At 61.6% G+C, this 16,294-nt stretch overlaps 1 protein-coding gene across 4 annotated transcripts in view; it reads left to right on the top strand.

Moving 5' to 3' along the window:
* Window positions 1-7,892: 7,892 nt before the first annotated feature.
* The window catches only part of rusc1 (RUN and SH3 domain containing 1), a 40,231-nt gene continuing 31,829 nt past the window's right edge, over window positions 7,893-16,294 (top strand). For 2 of the 4 annotated variants that reach the window (XM_085978471.1, XM_085978470.1), the window contains exons 1-2: window positions 7,893-7,991; window positions 8,889-10,849. In XM_085978471.1, the coding sequence (XP_085834597.1) occupies window positions 9,193-10,849 (1,657 nt within the window). In that variant the 5' untranslated portion in view covers window positions 7,893-7,991; window positions 8,889-9,192. The remainder of the gene's footprint in view (window positions 7,992-8,888; window positions 10,850-16,294) is intronic. The other 2 variants (XM_085978473.1, XM_085978472.1) reach the window with 1 other exon arrangement.

Genomic DNA, 16,294 nt, shown 5'->3' with positions numbered 1-16,294 from the left:
GGAGGATACAGAGATAGGGACAGGGGTGTAGGGGCTGGAGGAGGTTACAGAGATAGGGAGGGGCTGGAGGGGGTTTCAGAGATGGGGAGGGGTGTAGCGCTGGCGGAGGTTACAGAGATGGGGAGGGGTGTAGGGCTGGAGGGGGTTACAGAGATATGTAGGGGCTGGAGGGGGTTACAGAGATGGGGAGAGGTGTCGGGGCTGGAGGAGGTTACAGAGATAGGGGTGTAGGGGCTGGAGGGGGTTACAGAGATGGGGAGGGGTGTAGGGGCTGGAGGAGGTTACAGAGATAGGGAGGGGTGTAGGGGCTGGAGGAGGTTACAGAGATGGGGAGGGGTGTAGGGCTGGAGGAGGTTACAGAGATAGGGAGGGGTGTAGGGGCTGGAGGAGGTTACAGAGATAGGTAGGGGTGCAGGGGCTGGAGGTGGTTACAGTGATGGGGAGGGGTGTAGAGCTGGAGGAGGTTACACAGATGGGGAGGGGTGTAGGGGCTGGAGGGGGTTACAGAGATGGGGAGGGTTGTAGGGCTGGAGGGGGTTACAGAGATAGGGAGGGGTGTAGGGCTGGAGGATGTTGCAGAGATAGGGAGGGGTGTAGGGCCTGGAGGGGGTTACAGAGATAGGGAGGGGTGTAGGGGCTGGAGGAGGTTACAGAGATAGGGAGGGGTGTAGGGCTGGAGGAGGTTACAGAGATAGGAAGGGGTATAGGGCTGGAGGGGGTTACAGAGATAGGGAGGGGTGTAGGAGCTGGAGGAGGTTACAGAGATAGGGAGGGGTGTAGGGGCTGGAGGGGGTTGCAGAGATAGGGAGGGGTGTAGGGGCTGGAGGAGGTTACAGAGATAGGGAGGGGTGTAGGGGCTGGAGGAGGTTACAGAGATAGGGAGGATTGTAGGGGCTGGAGGAGGTTACAGAGATAGGGGGTGTTGTAGGGGCTGGAGGAGGTTACAGAGATAGGGAGGGATGTAGGGGCTGTAGGAGGTTGCAGAGATAGGGAGGGGTGTAGGGGCTGGAGGAGATTACAGAGATAGGGAGGGGTGTAGGGCTGGAGGGGGTTACAGAGATAGGGAGGGGTGTAGGGGCTGGAGGAGGTTACAGAGATAGGGAGAGGTGTAGGGGCTGGAAGAGGTTACAGAGATAGGGAGGGGTTTTAGGGGCTGGAGGAGGTTACAGAGATGGGGAGGGTTGTAGGGGCTGGAGGAGGTTACAGAGATAGGGAGGGTTGTAGGGGCTGGAGGAGGTTACAGAGATAGGGAGGATTGTAGGGGCTGGAGGAGGTTACAGAGATAGGGGGGGTTGTAGGGGCTGGAGGAGGTTACAGAGATAGGGAGGGGATGTAGGGGCTGTAGGAGGTTGCAGAGATAGGGAGGGGTGTAGGGGCTGGAGGAGATTACAGAGATAGGGAGGGGTGTAGGGCTGGAGGGGGTTACAGAGATAGGGAGGGGTGTAGGGGCTGGAGGAGGTTACAGAGATAGGGAGGGTTGTAGGGGCTGGAGGAGGTTACAGAGATAGGGAGGATTGTAGGGGCTGGAGGAGGTTACAGAGATAGGGAGGGCTGTAGGGGCTGGAGGAGGTTATAGAGATAGGGAGGGTTGTAGGGGCTGGAGGAGGTGACAGAGATAGGGAGGGGTCAAGGGGCTGGAGGGGGATCCAGAGATAGGGAGGGTTGTAGGGGCTGGAGGAGGTTACAGAGATAGGGAGGGTTGTAGGGGCTGGAGGAGGTTACAGAGATAGGAAGGATTGTAGGGGCTGGAGGAGGTTACAGAGATGGGGAGAGGTGTAGGGGCTGGAGGAGGTTACAGAGATAGGGGTGTTGGGGCTGGAGGGGGTTACAGAAATGGGGAGGGGTGTAGGGGCTGGAGGAGGTTACAGAGATGGGGATGGGTGTAGGGGCTGGAGGAGGTTACAGAGATGGGGAGGGGTGTAGGGCTGGAGGAGGTTACAGAGATGGGGAGGGGTGTAGGGCTGGAGGAGGTTACAGAGATAGGGAGGGGTGTAGGCTGGAGGAGGTTACAGAGATGGGGAGCGGTGTAGGGCTGGAGGAGGTTACAGAGATAGGGAGGGGTGCAGGGGCTGGAGGAGGTTACAGAGATAGGGAGGGGTGTAGGGGCTGGAGGTGGTTACAGTGATGGGGAGGGGTGTAGGGGCTGGAGGGGGTTACAGAGATGGGGAGGGGTGTAGGGCTGGAGGGGGTTACAGAGATAGGGAGGGGTGTAGGGGCTGGAGGGGGTTACAGAGATAGGGAGGATTGTAAGGGCTGGAGGAGGTTACAGAGATAGGGGGGTTGTAGGGGCTGGAGGAGGTTACAGAGATGGGGGGGTTGTCGGGGCTGGAGGAGGTTACAGAGATAGGGAGGGATGTAGGGGCTGTAGGAGGTTGCAGAGATAGGGAGGGGTGTAGGGACTGGAGGAGATTACAGAGATAGGGAGGGGTGTAGGGCTGGAGGGGGTTACAGAGATAGGGAGGGGTGTAGGGGCTGGAGGAGGTTACAGAGATAGGGAGGGTTGTAGGGGCTGGAGGAGGTTACAGAGATAGGGAGGATTGTAGGGGCTGGAGGAGGTTACAGAGATAGGGAGGGCTGTAGGGGCTGGAGGAGGTTATAGAGATAGGGAGGGTTGTAGGGGCTGGAGGAGGTTACAGAGATAGGGAGGGGTCAAGGGGCTGGAGGGGGTTACAGAGATAGGGAGGGTTGTAGGGGCTGGAGGAGGTTACAGAGATAGGGAGGGTTGTAGGGGCTGGAGGAGGTTACAGAGATAGGAAGGATTGTAGGGGCTGGAGGAGGTTACAGAGATGGGGAGAGGTGTAGGGGCTGGAGGAGGTTACAGAGATAGGGGTGTTGGGGCTGGAGGGGGTTACAGAGATGGGGAGGGGTGTAGGGGCTGGAGGGGGTTACAGAAATGGGGAGGGGTGTAGGGGCTGGAGGAGGTTACAGAGATGGGGATGGGTGTAGGGGCTGGAGGAGGTTACAGAGATGGGGAGGGGTGTAGGGCTGGAGGAGGTTACAGAGATGGGGAGGGTGTAGGGCTGGAGGAGGTTACAGAGATAGGGAGGGGTGTAGGCTGGAGGAGGTTACAGAGATGGGGAGGGGTGTAGGGCTGGAGGAGGTTACAGAGATAGGGAGGGGTGCAGGGGCTGGAGGAGGTTACAGAGATAGGGAGGGGTGTAGGGGCTGGAGGTGGTTACAGTGATGGGGAGGGGTGTAGGGGCTGGAGGGGGTTACAGAGATGGGGAGGGGTGTAGGGCTGGAGGGGGTTACAGAGATAGGGAGGTGTGTAGGGGCTGGAGGGGGTTACAGAGATAGGGAGGGGTTGTGGGGCTGGAGGGAGTTACAGAGATAGGCAGGGGTGTAGGGGCTGGAGGGGGTTACAGAGATAGGGAGGGGTGTAGGGCTGGAGGAGGTTACAGAGATAGGGAGGGGTGTAGGGCTGGAGGAGGTTACAGAGATAGGGAGGGGTGTAGGGGCTGGAGGAGGTTACAGAGATGGGGAGGGGTGTAGGGGCTGGAGAGGGTTACAGAGATAGGGAGGGGTGTGGGGCTGGAGGAGGTTACAGAGATAGGGAGGGGTGTAGGGGCTGGAGGAGGTTACAGAGATAGGGAGGGGGTGTAGGGCTGGAGGGGGTTACAGAGATAGGGAGGTGTGTAGGGGCTGGAGGGGGTTACAGAGATAGGGAGGGGTTGTGGGGCTGGAGGGAGTTACAGAGATAGGCAGGGGTGTAGGGGCTGGAGGGGGTTACAGAGATAGGGAGGGGTGTAGGGCTGGAGGAGGTTACAGAGATAGGGAGGGGTGTAGGGCTGGAGGAGGTTACAGAGATAGGGAGGGGTGTAGGGGCTGGAGGAGGTTACAGAGATGGGGAGGGGTGTAGGGGCTGGAGAGGGTTACAGAGATAGGGAGGGGTGTGGGGCTGGAGGAGGTTACAGAGATAGGGAGGGGTGTAGGGGCTGGAGGAGGTTACAGAGATAGGGAGGGGGTGTAGGGCTGGAGGGGGTTACAGAGATGGGGAGGGGTGTAGGGGGCTGGAGGGGGTTACAGAGATAGGGAGGGGTGTAGGGCTGGAGGAGATTACAGAGATGGGGAGGTGTGTAGGGCTGGAGGAGGTTACAGAGATAGGGAGGTGTGTAGGGCTGGAGGAGGTTACAGAGATAGGGAGGGGTGCAGGGCTGGAGGGGGTTACAGAGATAGGGAGGGGTGTAGGGCTGGAGGAGGTTACAGAGATAGGGAGGGGTGTAGGGGCTGGAGGAGGTTACAGATATGGGGAGGGGTGTAGGGGCTGGAGGGAGTTACAGAGATAGGGAGGGGTTGTGGGGCTGGACGGGGTTACAGAGATAGGGAGGGGTGTAGGGGCTGGAGGAGGTTACAGAGATGGGGAGGGGTGTAGGGGCTCGAGGAGGTTACAGAGATAGGGAGGGTTGTAGGGGCTGGAGGAGGTTACAGAGATAGGGAGGATTGTAGGGGCTGGAGGAGGTTACAGAGATAGGGAGGGTTGTAGGGGCTGGAGGAGGTTACAGAGATAGGGAGGGGTGTAGGGGGTTTCAGAGATGAGGAGGGGTGTAGCGCTGGTGGAGGTTACAGTGATGGGGAGGGGTGTAGGGCTGGAGGGGGTTGCAGAGATAGGGAGGGGTGTAGGGCTGGAGGATGTTACAGAGATAGGGAGGGGTGTAGGGGCTGGAGGGGGTTACAGAGATGGGGAGGGGTGTAGGGCTGGAGGAGTTTACAGAGATAGGGAGGGGCTGGAGAGGGTTACAGAGATAGGGAGGGGTGTAGGGCTAGAGGAGGTTACAGAGATAGGGAGAGGTGTAGGGGCTGGAGGAGGTTACAGAGATAGGGAGGGGTGTAGGGGCTGGAGGAGGTTACAGAGATGGGGAGGGGTGTAGGGGCTGGAGGGGGTTACAGAGATAGGGAGGGGTGTAGGGCTGGAGGAGGTTACAGAGATAGGGAGGGGTGTAGGAGCTGGAGGAGGTTACAGAGATAGGGGTGTAGGGGCTGGAGGGGGTTACAGAGATAGGGAGGGGTGTAGGGGCTGGAGGAGGATTCAGAGATAGGGACAGGGGTGTAGGGCTGGAGGAGGTTACAGAGATAGGGAGGGGTGTAGGTGCTGGAGGGGGTTACAGAGATGGGGAGAGGTGTCGGGGCTGGAGGAGGTTACAGAGATAGGGGTGTCGGGGCTGGAGGGGGTTACAGAGATGGGGAGGGGTGTAGGGGCTGGAGGGGGTTACAGAAATGGGGAGGGGTGTAGGGGCTGGAGGAGGTTACAGAGATGGGGATGGGTGTAGGGGCTGGAGGAGGTTACAGAGATGGGGAGGGGTGTAGGGCTGGAGGAGGTTACAGAGATGGGGAGGGGTGTAGGGCTGGAGGAGGTTACAGAGATAGGGAGGGGTGTCGGGGCTGGAGGAGGTTACAGAGATGGGGAGGGGTGTAGGGGCTGGAGGGGGTTACAGAGATAGGGACGGGTGTAGGGGCTGGAGGGGGTTACAGAGATAGGGAGGGGTGTAGGGGCTGGAGGGGGTTACAGAGATAGGGAGGGGTTGTGGGGCTGGAGGGGGTTACAGAGATAGGGAGGGGTGTAGGGGCTGGAGGGGGTTACAGAGATAGGGAGGGGTGTAGGGCTGGAGGGGGTTACAGAGATAGTGAGGGGTGTAGGGCTGGAGGGGGTTACAGAGATAGGGAGGGGTGTAGGGGCTGGAGGAGGTTACAGAGATGGGGAGGGGTGTAGGGGCTGGAGGGGGTTACAGAGATGGGGAGGGGTGTAGGGCTGGAGGGGGTTACAGAGATAGGGAGGGGTGTCGGGGCTGGAGCGGGTTACAGAGATAGGGAGGGGTTGTGGGGCTGGAGGGGGTTACAGAGATAGGGAGGGGTGTAGGGGCTGGAGGGGGTTACAGAGATAGGGAGGGGTGTAGGGCTGGAGGAGGTTGCAGAGATAGGGAGGGGTGTAGGGCTGGAGGAGGTTACAGAGATAGGGAGGGGTGTAGGGGCTGGAGGAGGTTACAGAGATGGGGAGGGGTGTAGGGGCTGGAGGAGGTTACAGAGATAGGGAGGGATGTAGGGGCTGGAGGGGGTTACAGAGATAGGGAGGGGTGTAGGGCTGGAGGGGGTTACAGAGATGGGGAGGGGTGTAGGGGCTGGAGGAGGTTACAGAGATAGGGAGGGTTGTAGGGCTGGAGGAGGTTACAGAGATAGGGAGGGGTGTAGGAGCTGGAGGAGGTTACAGAGATAGGGAGGGGTGTAGGGGCTGGAGGGGGTTACAGAGATAGGGAGGGGTGTAGGGGCTGGAGGAGGTTACAGAGATAGGGACGGGTGTAGGGCTGGAGGAGGTTACAGAGATAGGGAGGGGTGCAGGGGCTGGAGGAGGTTACAGAGATCGGGAGGGTTAGGACACGGGGCAGTGAGCACGGGGCGATGGGTGAATGGGACTTGTTGCGAGTTTGGACACGGGGCAGTGAGCACGGGGTGATGGATGAACGGGACTGGGTGTGAGGACACGGGGCAGTGAGCACAGGGGGTGATGGGTGAATGGGACTCGGTGCGAGTTAGGACGCAGGGCAGTGAGCACAAGGGGTGATGGGTGAACGGGACTGGGTGTGAGTTAGGACACGGGGCAGTGAGCACAGGGGGTGATGGGTGAACGGGACTGGGTGTGAGTTAGATCACGGGGCAGTGAGCACAGCGGGTGATGGGTGAACGGGACTGCGTGTGAGTTAGGACACGGGGCAGTGAGCACAGGGGGTGATGGGTGAACGGGACTGGTTGTGAGGACACGGGGCAGTGAGCACGGGGTGATGGGTGAACGGGACTGGGTGTGAGTTAGGACACGGGGCAGTGATCACAGGGGGTGATGGGTGAACGGGACTGGGTGTGAGTTAGGACACGGGGCAGTGAGCACGGGGCGATGGGTGAACTGGACTGGGTGTGAGTTAGGACACGGGGCAGTGAGCACAGGGGGTGATGGGTGAACGGGACTGGGTGTGAGTTAGGACACGGGGCAGTGAGCACGGGGGTGATGGGTGAACGGGACTTGGTGCGAGTTAGGACACGGGGCAGTGAGCACAGGGGGTGATGGGTGAACGGGACTGGTTGTGAGGACACGGGGCAGTGAGCACAGGGGGTGATGGGTGAATGGGACTCGGTGCGAGTTAGGACACGGGGCAGTGAGCACGGGGTGATGGGTGAACGGGACTCGGTGCGAGTTCGGACACGGGGCAGTGAGCACGGGGTGATCGGTGAACGGGACTGGGTGTGAGTTAGGACACGGGGCAGTGAGCACAGGGGGTGATGGGTGAATGGGACTCGGTGCGAGTTAGGACATGGGGAGGGGGTGCAGCAGGAGCTTGAGATGAGCTGGAGTTTGCGGAGGGGGGCATGAGCGAGAGAGGCCGTCTTTACCCGGTCTGGGGCTGATGTGTGACACATGGTTGAACATTAATTGCCCTGTGACGTGACCGAGCCAGCCAACCCCCTGGGGACAGGCAGTCAGCGCCGGCCTTGCCTTCGATGCCCACATCCCCCCGGGAATGAATAGAAATGCATCCAGTTAATGCTTGGTGTCCGCAGAGAGAGAAGGTATCGGGTTCCACACAAGCTTTAAACTGCCTTTCTCTCTCTGAGTTTGCTGAGCTGCCTCTCCCCAGTATGCCGATTCCCAGCACTCGCAGTTGCTCTCTCTCATTTTTCTGTGTCGATAGATGGCAAGGTGGTTTTTTGACAGAACGGCTTCAATAACACAGGCCCTGCCTGCCAAGAGCCAATGGCATAGCAGGCTGGGCCGTGCGTCAGCTGATGCCTCGAGGGGCGGGGTGTTGGGAGAGACAGAGGGAGGGAGGGCTCGGCATTATCCAGGGCAAGGAGGCTTCGGTCATTGAGAGAGAAAGAGACGAGCGGACCAGATGCTGCAGGGAGGTGCAGGGTGGGTGGGGGAGCGAAGGGAGCTCTCGATCTCTGTGTACACCCCCATATCACAGCTGGCAAAGTGCAGCAACCGAGAGAAGGACAGACACCGGCCGGTAAGCACCGTTATCTCACCACCAGCCCCCCGATAAGCACCATTTCCCGCCCCCTAACCATCCCCCACCTCCTCCGGCACCTGAGAGATCCCAGTGCCACAGCCTCATTACAGCCAACAGATGCCCGACTGCAATCAAACGTAATTAAAAGACTGCGGGGCCGGTTCAGGAGGTGGGGTCGGGCTCAGGGTGTGTCTCTCTCGGGGAGCGACGTCATCCTGTTGTACGGATGCACAGCGCTCTCTCGGTGTTGTAGACACACCGTGCGCTGGCGGTTCGATGCAGAGGGCACGTAACCTCAGACATCAGGTCAGAGAGAACCAAACCCTCCGATACTCGTTGGCGGGGCGGGGCTGTGCAGGGAACTCGCACTGGGGTGGGTCCCGGGGGGGAGGCGATGCTCGCTTGGGGGGGTTTCTTGCTGGGGGAGAGGGGGGCGACACTCGCTGGGGGAGTTTTCTCGCTGGGGGAGAGGGGGCGACACTCGCTGGGGGGGTTTCTCGCTGGGGGAGAGGGGCGACACTCGCTGGGGGGGGGGGTTCTCGCTGGGGGAGAGGGCGACACTCGCTGGGGGGGTTTCTCGCTGGGGGAGAGGGGGCAACACTCGCTGCGGGGGGGGGGCGACACTCGCCGGGGGGATTTCTCGCTGGGGGAGAGGGGGCAACACTCGCTGGTTGTCGGCAGGATTATTTCCGACACTTCTGCGGAGGGGCTCGCGTTCAGGCTCAGCCGCGCCCCCTGCTGCGTACACGGAGCCGCTCGCTCGCGGAGAATGGCCCGCTTGGAAACAGGGCCCGCGCCATCGGAGTGGGGGGTGGGTGGGAGGTAACGTTGCAGCAGTGGGATAGAGCTGTTGAACTGATCCCTGCTTCTCTCTCTCTTGTCCCCACACTGCAGTGTCTTCAGTAAACAGAGGAGAGGGAAAGCTCTGTGGCCTGGCACGGTGCCAGGGAGATTGATCAGCGTCTGCGCACTGAGAGAGGCCTCCCGCTCGCACCCCGGCCGACTACACACCCCAGCAGCAGGTGGACGGGGCGGGGGAGCTGGTGGCGGAGGGACGACGGCGAGCTGACAGCGAGACACGAGCATCCGACCCCAAGACGACAGCGTCCCTTCGCAAGGCTTCCTCCGCCTCCCCGCCCCGCCACCAGCCCAGGGAGCGAGCGTGGATGGGGCAAGAGGTCCCCCGGGGCGAGACGCCATGATCTCCAGCAGCATGTACCCCTGCGTCATACAGGAATTCAACCAGCTGGAGGACGCCTGCCGCTCCGGCCGGGTGTTTGCGGTCAAGGAATGCGCCCTCAACAACCTCAACGCCCTCCGCCTGCGGGGCTCCTCCCTCGGGCGCTACGCAGGCGGCCTCCTCGCGGCCCCTGCCCCCGACGGCCGCGCCCAGCTTTCCCGGGGCGCCGCGACAGTGGGTACCTGGGAGCCGACGGTGACTGGCGGGGGAGGACCGGGCTCCGCCTGCCCCGACTGCCTGGTCAAGGTCGCTGACCGCTCGCCCGAAGTGGACGCCAACTGCAACAACCCCGAGGAGCACTGCCATTCGTGCCGGCACTCGGCCGTGCCCAGCGGGCGGGACAGTCGGGAGGCCCCTCCAGACACCCGCTCGCTCTCACCAACCTCCTCCCCCTCCCCTTCCCCCTCCTCGTCCGCGCTCAGCAGCTGCTCGGACCTTGGCTCCGACGCCAGTCCCAATGCTGTTAGCCGGGACAGGTTGGCTGTCTCCGACCCTGCCGGCGAACCCCAGACGTCGGACATCAGCAGCTGCCATTCGCCCAGCTCCAGCCCCTCGCCCGAGCCGGCCAAGGACGGATCAAGCGGCCCGCACTCGCTGTCCGGCAGCCCCGGCTCCGGTCGGAGGCCGGCGGGCGCGGTGGAACCAGGACCGGCGCCTGGACCCCGTTCGGACGTCAACCAGAACCTCAGTCCCGCCCCCCAGGTCAGGTGTCGGGGTTCGACCGGACCACGTGACCCCGGATCGAGCGGCAAAACCCCCGCCGCCGCGTCCAACCGCCCTCCCAACACCGACAGGCCCGTGGCTTCACCGTGCGAGGGATTCGTCGGCAAGCCGCCTCTTCTCCAGTCCCAGCCGCTAAGCCCGCCCTCGGGTCAGCTCGGTCCGGCACAGTCCGGCGAGGCGGTCAGCGAGGGTCCCGGGCGGGCGCGGGTCTCGCTCTCCCCATTCGACGAGGCTACCGGGCCGTCCCCGAGAGCGCCGGGCGCGCCAATCATGGCGTTCGAGGAGGCTCCCCTCCGCCAGGCTGCCAAAGCTCCGCCCCGGAACATCACCTCCTTCCACCAGCTGGCGCAGAAGAGAAGGCAGAGCGCGGCCGCCAAAGTCAAAGAGGACAAGAGCAACTGGCTGATGGCCTTCTCCCCTGACACCGAGCTGCCACCGCGTCCGAGCGCCTCGGCCCAGGAGCGGGCGGGCGCTGCCCCTGAATCCCCGGGCACGGGGGCCACCCGGAACCGGCAGAGGGAGGTGACCACCTTCAGGGAGCTGCGCTACCGGAGCCACGTGGGCAGGTGGGGCCCGCCGCACCGCACCCAGCCCAGGTCGGAGGCTGGAGGTCAGGGGCCGAGGCCAGCTGGGGTCAAGGAGGAGGAGGAGGTGGTGGACGGAGGGCGGTCAGCAGACCCAGGAGCCAGACGCGGGGAACCGTCGGTGGAAGCGATCGGAGGGCGGAGAGTCGCGGACCAGCCCCGGGGCTCGGGGGCCACGCAACACGCAGGAGACCACCCGTCGGCGGAGGGCCGCGGAGAAAGCCGAACGGAGGAGTCCGCCGGCGCGGACGGAGGGAGCGGCCGAGCGCGCGGCACGGCTGACGGGCGAGACAAGTCCATCAAGGAAGGTAAGAGAGCGCGCGGAATCTTCCCACTCCTGCCGTCCCCGTTCCCAGGGAATGGGTGGGAAACACGACCAGCAACACACAGCACCTCACCATAGCGAGTTACGCTTGAGAGGCAGGGACTGTTCATCCCAACGCTGCTTGTGGGAGGGTTGTGTGTGGCTACATAACACTGCGGTAGCACAGTGGTGATGTCACTGGGCTAGTACTCCAGAGGCCTGGACTAATGATCCAGGGACATGAGTTTAAATCCCACCATGGTAGCTAGGGAATTTAAATTCAGTTAATTAATTAAAAGCTAGAATTGGTAATTGTGACTGGTGTAAGAAAACTTGGTTTTGAGTATAAAACAAGGCTTTAATCAATGTTTCACAACCATGAGTTTCTAGTTACATCACTAGTTCCCGGTTACAAAAACGTCCTGGGCAAGCTGGGCCCACGCCCGAGTATTTATACTTTCCCTGGACAGCGCCACCAGCTGGCCGCCCAGTGTTATCTCATGAGTCATTTCTACATGAATGACCGTGACCATAAAAATACAGGATTGTCGTAAAAACCCATCAGGAAATCTACTGTCCTTACCCGGTCTGGCCGATATGTGACTCCAGACCCACAGCGATGTGGTTGACTCTTAACTGCCCTCTGAAATGGCCCAGCGAGAGACTCAGTATCAAACCGCCAGTAAAACCTTCACCGCACAGACTACAGCGGTTCAAGAAGGCGGTTCACCACCACCTTCTTAAGGGCAATTAGGGATGGGCAATAAATGCTGGCTTTGCCAGCAACGCCCACATCCCGTGAATTAATTTTTTTTTTTTAATGTCTGTTTGAGGAATGAATATTGGCCCAGGGCACCCGTGCGATCTTTAGCATCCACCAGAACCAGGCAGCCGGGACATCTGAAAGATGGAACCTCCGACAGTGCGGCGCTCCCGCAGTACCGCCCCTCCGACAGTGCGGCGCTCCCGCAGTACCGCCCCTCCGACAGTGCGGCGCTCCCGCAGTACCGCCCCTCCGACAGTGCGGTGCTCCCTCAGTACCGCCCCTCCGACAGTGCGGTGCTCCCTCAGTACTGCCCCTCCGACAGTGCGGCGCTCCCTCAGTACCGCCCCTCCGACAGTGCGGCGCTCCCTCAGTACCGCCCCTCCGACAGTGCGGCACTCCCTCAGTACCGCCGCTCCGACAGTATAGCGCTCTCTCAGTACCGCCCCTCCGACAGTGCGGTGCTCCCTCAGTACCGCCCCTCCGACAGTGCGGTGCTCCCTCAGTACTGCCCCTCCGACAGTGCGGCGCTCCCTCAGTACTGCCCCTCCGACAGCGCGGCACTCCCTCAGTACTGCCCCTCCGACAGTGCGGCGCTCCCTCAGTACCGCCCCTCCGACAGTGCGGCGCTCCCTCAGTACCGCCCCTCCGACAGTGCGGCACTCCCTCAGTACCGCCGCTCCGACAGTATAGCGCTCTCTCAGTACCGCCCCTCCGACAGTGCGGTGCTCCCTCAGTACCGCCCCTCCGACAGTGCGGCGCTCCCTCAGTACCGCCCCTCCGACAGTGCGGCGCTCCCTCAGTACTGCCCCTCCGACAGTGCGGCGCTCCCTCAGTACTGCCCCTCCGACAGTGCGGCGCCCCCTCAGTACCGCCCCTCCGACAGTGCGGTGCTCCCTCAGTACTGCCCCTCCGACAGTGCGGCGCTCCCTCAGTACTGCCCCTCCGACAGCGCGGCACTCCCTCAGTACTGCCCCTCCGACAGTGCGGCGCTCCCTCAGTACCGCCCCTCCGACAGTGCGGCGCTCCCTCAGTACCGCCCCTCCGACAGTGCGGCACTCCCTCAGTACCGCCGCTCCGACAGTATAGCGCTCTCTCAGTACCGCCCCTCCAACAGTGCGGTGCTCCCTCAGTACCGCCCCTCCGACAGTGCGGCGCTCCCTCAGTACCACCCCTCCGACAGTGCGGCGCTCCCTCAGTACTGCCCCTCCGACAGTGCGGCGCTCCCTCAGTACCGCCCCTCCGACAGTGCGGCGCTCCCTCAGTACCGCCCCTCCGACAGTGCGGCACTCCCTCAGTACCGCCGCTCCGACAGTATAGCGCTCTCTCAGTACCGCCCCTCCGACAGTGCGGCGCTCCCTCAGTACTGCCCCTCCGACAGTGCGGCGCTCCCTCAGTACTGCCCCTCCGACAGTGCGGCGCCCCCTCAGTACCGCCCCTCCGACAGTGCGGTGCTCCCTCAGTACTGCCCCTCCGACAGTGCGGCGCTCCCTCAGTACTGCCCCTCCGACAGCGCGGCACTCCCTCAGTACCGCCCCTCCGACAGTGCGGCGCTCCCTCAGTACCGCCCCTCCGACAGTGCGGCGCTCCCTCAGTACCGCCCCTCCGACAGTGCGGCACTCCCTCAGTACCGCCGCTCCGACAGTATAGCGCTCTCTCAGTACCGCCCCTCCGACAGTGCGGTGCTCCCTCAGTACCGCCCCTCCGACAGTGCGGCGCTCCCTCAGTACCGCCCCTCCGACAGTGCGGCGCTCCCTCAGTACTGCCCCTCCGACAGTGCGGCGCTCCCTCAGTACTGCCCCTCCGACAGTGCGGCGCCCCCTCAGTACCGCCCCTCCGACAGTGCGGCGCTCCCTCAGTACTGCCCCTCCGACAGTGCGGCGCTCCCTCAGTACTGCCCCTCCGACAGTGCGGTGCTCCCTCAGTACCGCCCCTCCGACAGTGCGGCGCTCCCTCAGTACTGCCCCTCCGACAGTGCGGTGCTCCCTCAGTACCGCCCCTCCGACAGTGCGGCGCTCCCTCAGTACCGCCCCTCCGACAGTGCGGCGCTCCCTCAGTACCGCCCCTCCGACAGTGCGGCGCTCCCTCAGTACCGCCCCTCCGACAGTGCGGCACTCCCTCAGTACCGCCCCTCCGACAGTGCGGCGCTCCCTCAGTACCGCCCCTCCGACAGTGCGGCGCTCCCTCAGTACCGCCCCTCCGACAGTGCGGCGCCCCCTCAGTACCGCCCCTCCGACAGTGCGGCGCTCCCTCAGTACCGCCCCTCCGACAGTGCGGCGCTCCCTCAGTACCGCCCCTCCGACAGTGCGGCGCTCCCTCAGTACCGCCCCTCCGACAGTGCGGCGCTCCCTCAGTACCGCCCCTCCGACAGTGCGGCGCTCCCTCAGTACCGCCCCTCCGACAGTGCGGCGCTCCCTCAGTACCGCCCCTCCGACAGTGCGGCGCTCCCTCAGTACCGCCCCTCCGACAGTGCGGCGCCCCCTCAGTACCGCCCCTCCGACAGTGCGGCGCTCCCTCAGTACCGCCCCTCCGACAGTGCGGCGCTCCCTCAGTACCGCCCCTCCGACAGTGCGGCGCCCCCTCAGTACTGGCAGTGGGAGTGTCGGCCTGGATTAAATTTGTGCTCAAGTCTCTGGAGTGGGACTCGAACCCACGACCTTCTGACTCCGAGGGGAGCGTGCCAGCCACTGAGCTAGGATGGTGCATTTTAAATGACAGTAATCATTGGGAGAGATGTTAAACGAGCTGGCGACTCACTATGAACCGTTTTACACTAGATCTACCGCACTGCCTATAACATTCTCTCCCTATAACAACAACAACTTGTATTTCTATAGCGCCTTTAATGTAGTAAAACATCCCAAGGCAATTCACAGGAGCATTAATCAGACAAAAATATACTCCGAGCCACAAAAGGAGATATTCGGACAGGTGACCTAAAGCTGGGTCAAAGAGGTCAGTTTTATGGAGCGTCTTAAAGGAGGAGAGAGAGGCGGGGAGGTTTAGGGAGGGAATTCCAGAGCTCGGGGCCCCAGGCGGCTGAAGGCCCGGCCGCCAGTGGGGACCTGCAGAGATGGGGTGGGAGTGGGTGAGCAGAGAAATGAATCGGGTGGTCGAAATAATTCTGACCTCTAACAATGGGCGCGCCCCATTCCTTGTCGCCATGGCAGGCCTGTTTGTGTAGTAAGAGCTGCTGTGATTGGTCCCCCTGTGCGTTGGCACGGGGGGGGGGGGGGCGGATTCTGTCGCCGTGACTCCATCTCAGTTTGCAGGGATGATCTCGCAGTGAGTTGGGGTCCCCCCCTGGTTTATCGGTTGTTCACAGGTTCGCCTCTGCCAACTGAAATTCACGGTCTGGTCACTGCTTCCGTTCAAAATCTGCCTTGCATCTGACCCGGTGAGTTGCTGGAGACGGGGGTGGGGTGGGGGGTTAGCTGCGGGTGCGGAGAGTGCCCTGCTTGGCTCGGCCACTCTGTGGTCCTGAGGCAAAAAAGGGATCAGGAAGATCCCAGGCTCCGTCCCTGCTCAGGGCGCCTGCTCAACTGAGCGGCCTGCGGATGGCGCTGTCCAGGGAGAGTATAAATACTCGGGCACGGGCCCAGCTTGCACAGGACATTCTTAACAGGAACTAGTGAAGGACACAACTCGACCTCCATGCTGTAAAACAGTTGATTAAAGCTTTGTTTAACGCTTAGACCAAGTGCCTAGTAGTTTTCTTCAACCCGCAGCTTAGAAAGAGGCCGTCGCGGCCTTGTACCTGTGTGCTGGCTCCGCGCCTGAGCAAGCGAACCCTAATCCCAGTTCCCCGCCCTATCCCAATATCCCATAACGTTCTTCTTCAAGTGGTCCCTAAAGCTCTGTGGTAATGGATCCCATCTCCGAGTAATCTTCTCCTGGCCCTCCCCACCGCCCCCCCGCAACCTTAACTGCTTCCGTCACGAGCCCTGAGGTTCTGCCCCCCCCCCTCGTTCACTAACCAGACACGGAAAGGGTTAAATTCCGAGGACAGACTGGGCTCGTGTTTCCCTCGAGTACAGAAGATTAAGGGGTGATCTGGTGTGTGAGTTCCTTCACTCAGAGGGTGGTGAATCTTTTGAATTCTCTACCCCAGAGGGCTGTGGAGGCTCAGTCATTGGGTATATTCCAAACAGAAGTCGATAGATTTCTGACTAGTAAAGGCATCAAGGGATATGGCGATAGGGCCGGTGAATGGAGTTGAGGTTGATGATCAGCCATGATCTTATTGATTGGCGGAGCAGGCTCGAATGGCCGACTCCTGCTCCTAATTCTAATGTTCCTTCGGTAAGGAGACCAGAACTGTACACAATACTCCAGGTGTGGTCTCACCAGGGTCCTATATAATTGCAATTTTGGTCTCCTTACCTAAGGAAGGATATACTTGCCATAGAGGGAGTGCAACGAAGGTTCACGAGGTTGATTCCCGGGATGGCGGGACTGTCGTATGAGAAGAGATTGAGTAAACTAGGCCTGTATTCTCTTGAATTCAGAAGAATGAGAGGGGGATCTCATTGAAGCATACAAAATTATTAGAGGGCTTGCTAGGGTGGATACTGGGAGAATGTTTCCCTTGGCTGGGGAGTCTAGAACCAGGGGCCACAGCCTCAGGATAAAGGGTCGGCCATTCAGGACAGAGAGGAGGAGGAATTTCTTCACTCAGAGGGCGGT

This window comes from Somniosus microcephalus, unplaced genomic scaffold (genome assembly GCF_052327205.1).
Source record: "Somniosus microcephalus isolate GS21.2 unplaced genomic scaffold, FLI_Smic_1.0 unresolved_chr7, whole genome shotgun sequence".
Lineage (NCBI taxonomy): Eukaryota > Metazoa > Chordata > Chondrichthyes > Squaliformes > Somniosidae > Somniosus > Somniosus microcephalus.
Note: the sequence above shows the minus strand (reverse complement) of the source record. Positions and strands in the feature narration are given on the sequence as shown.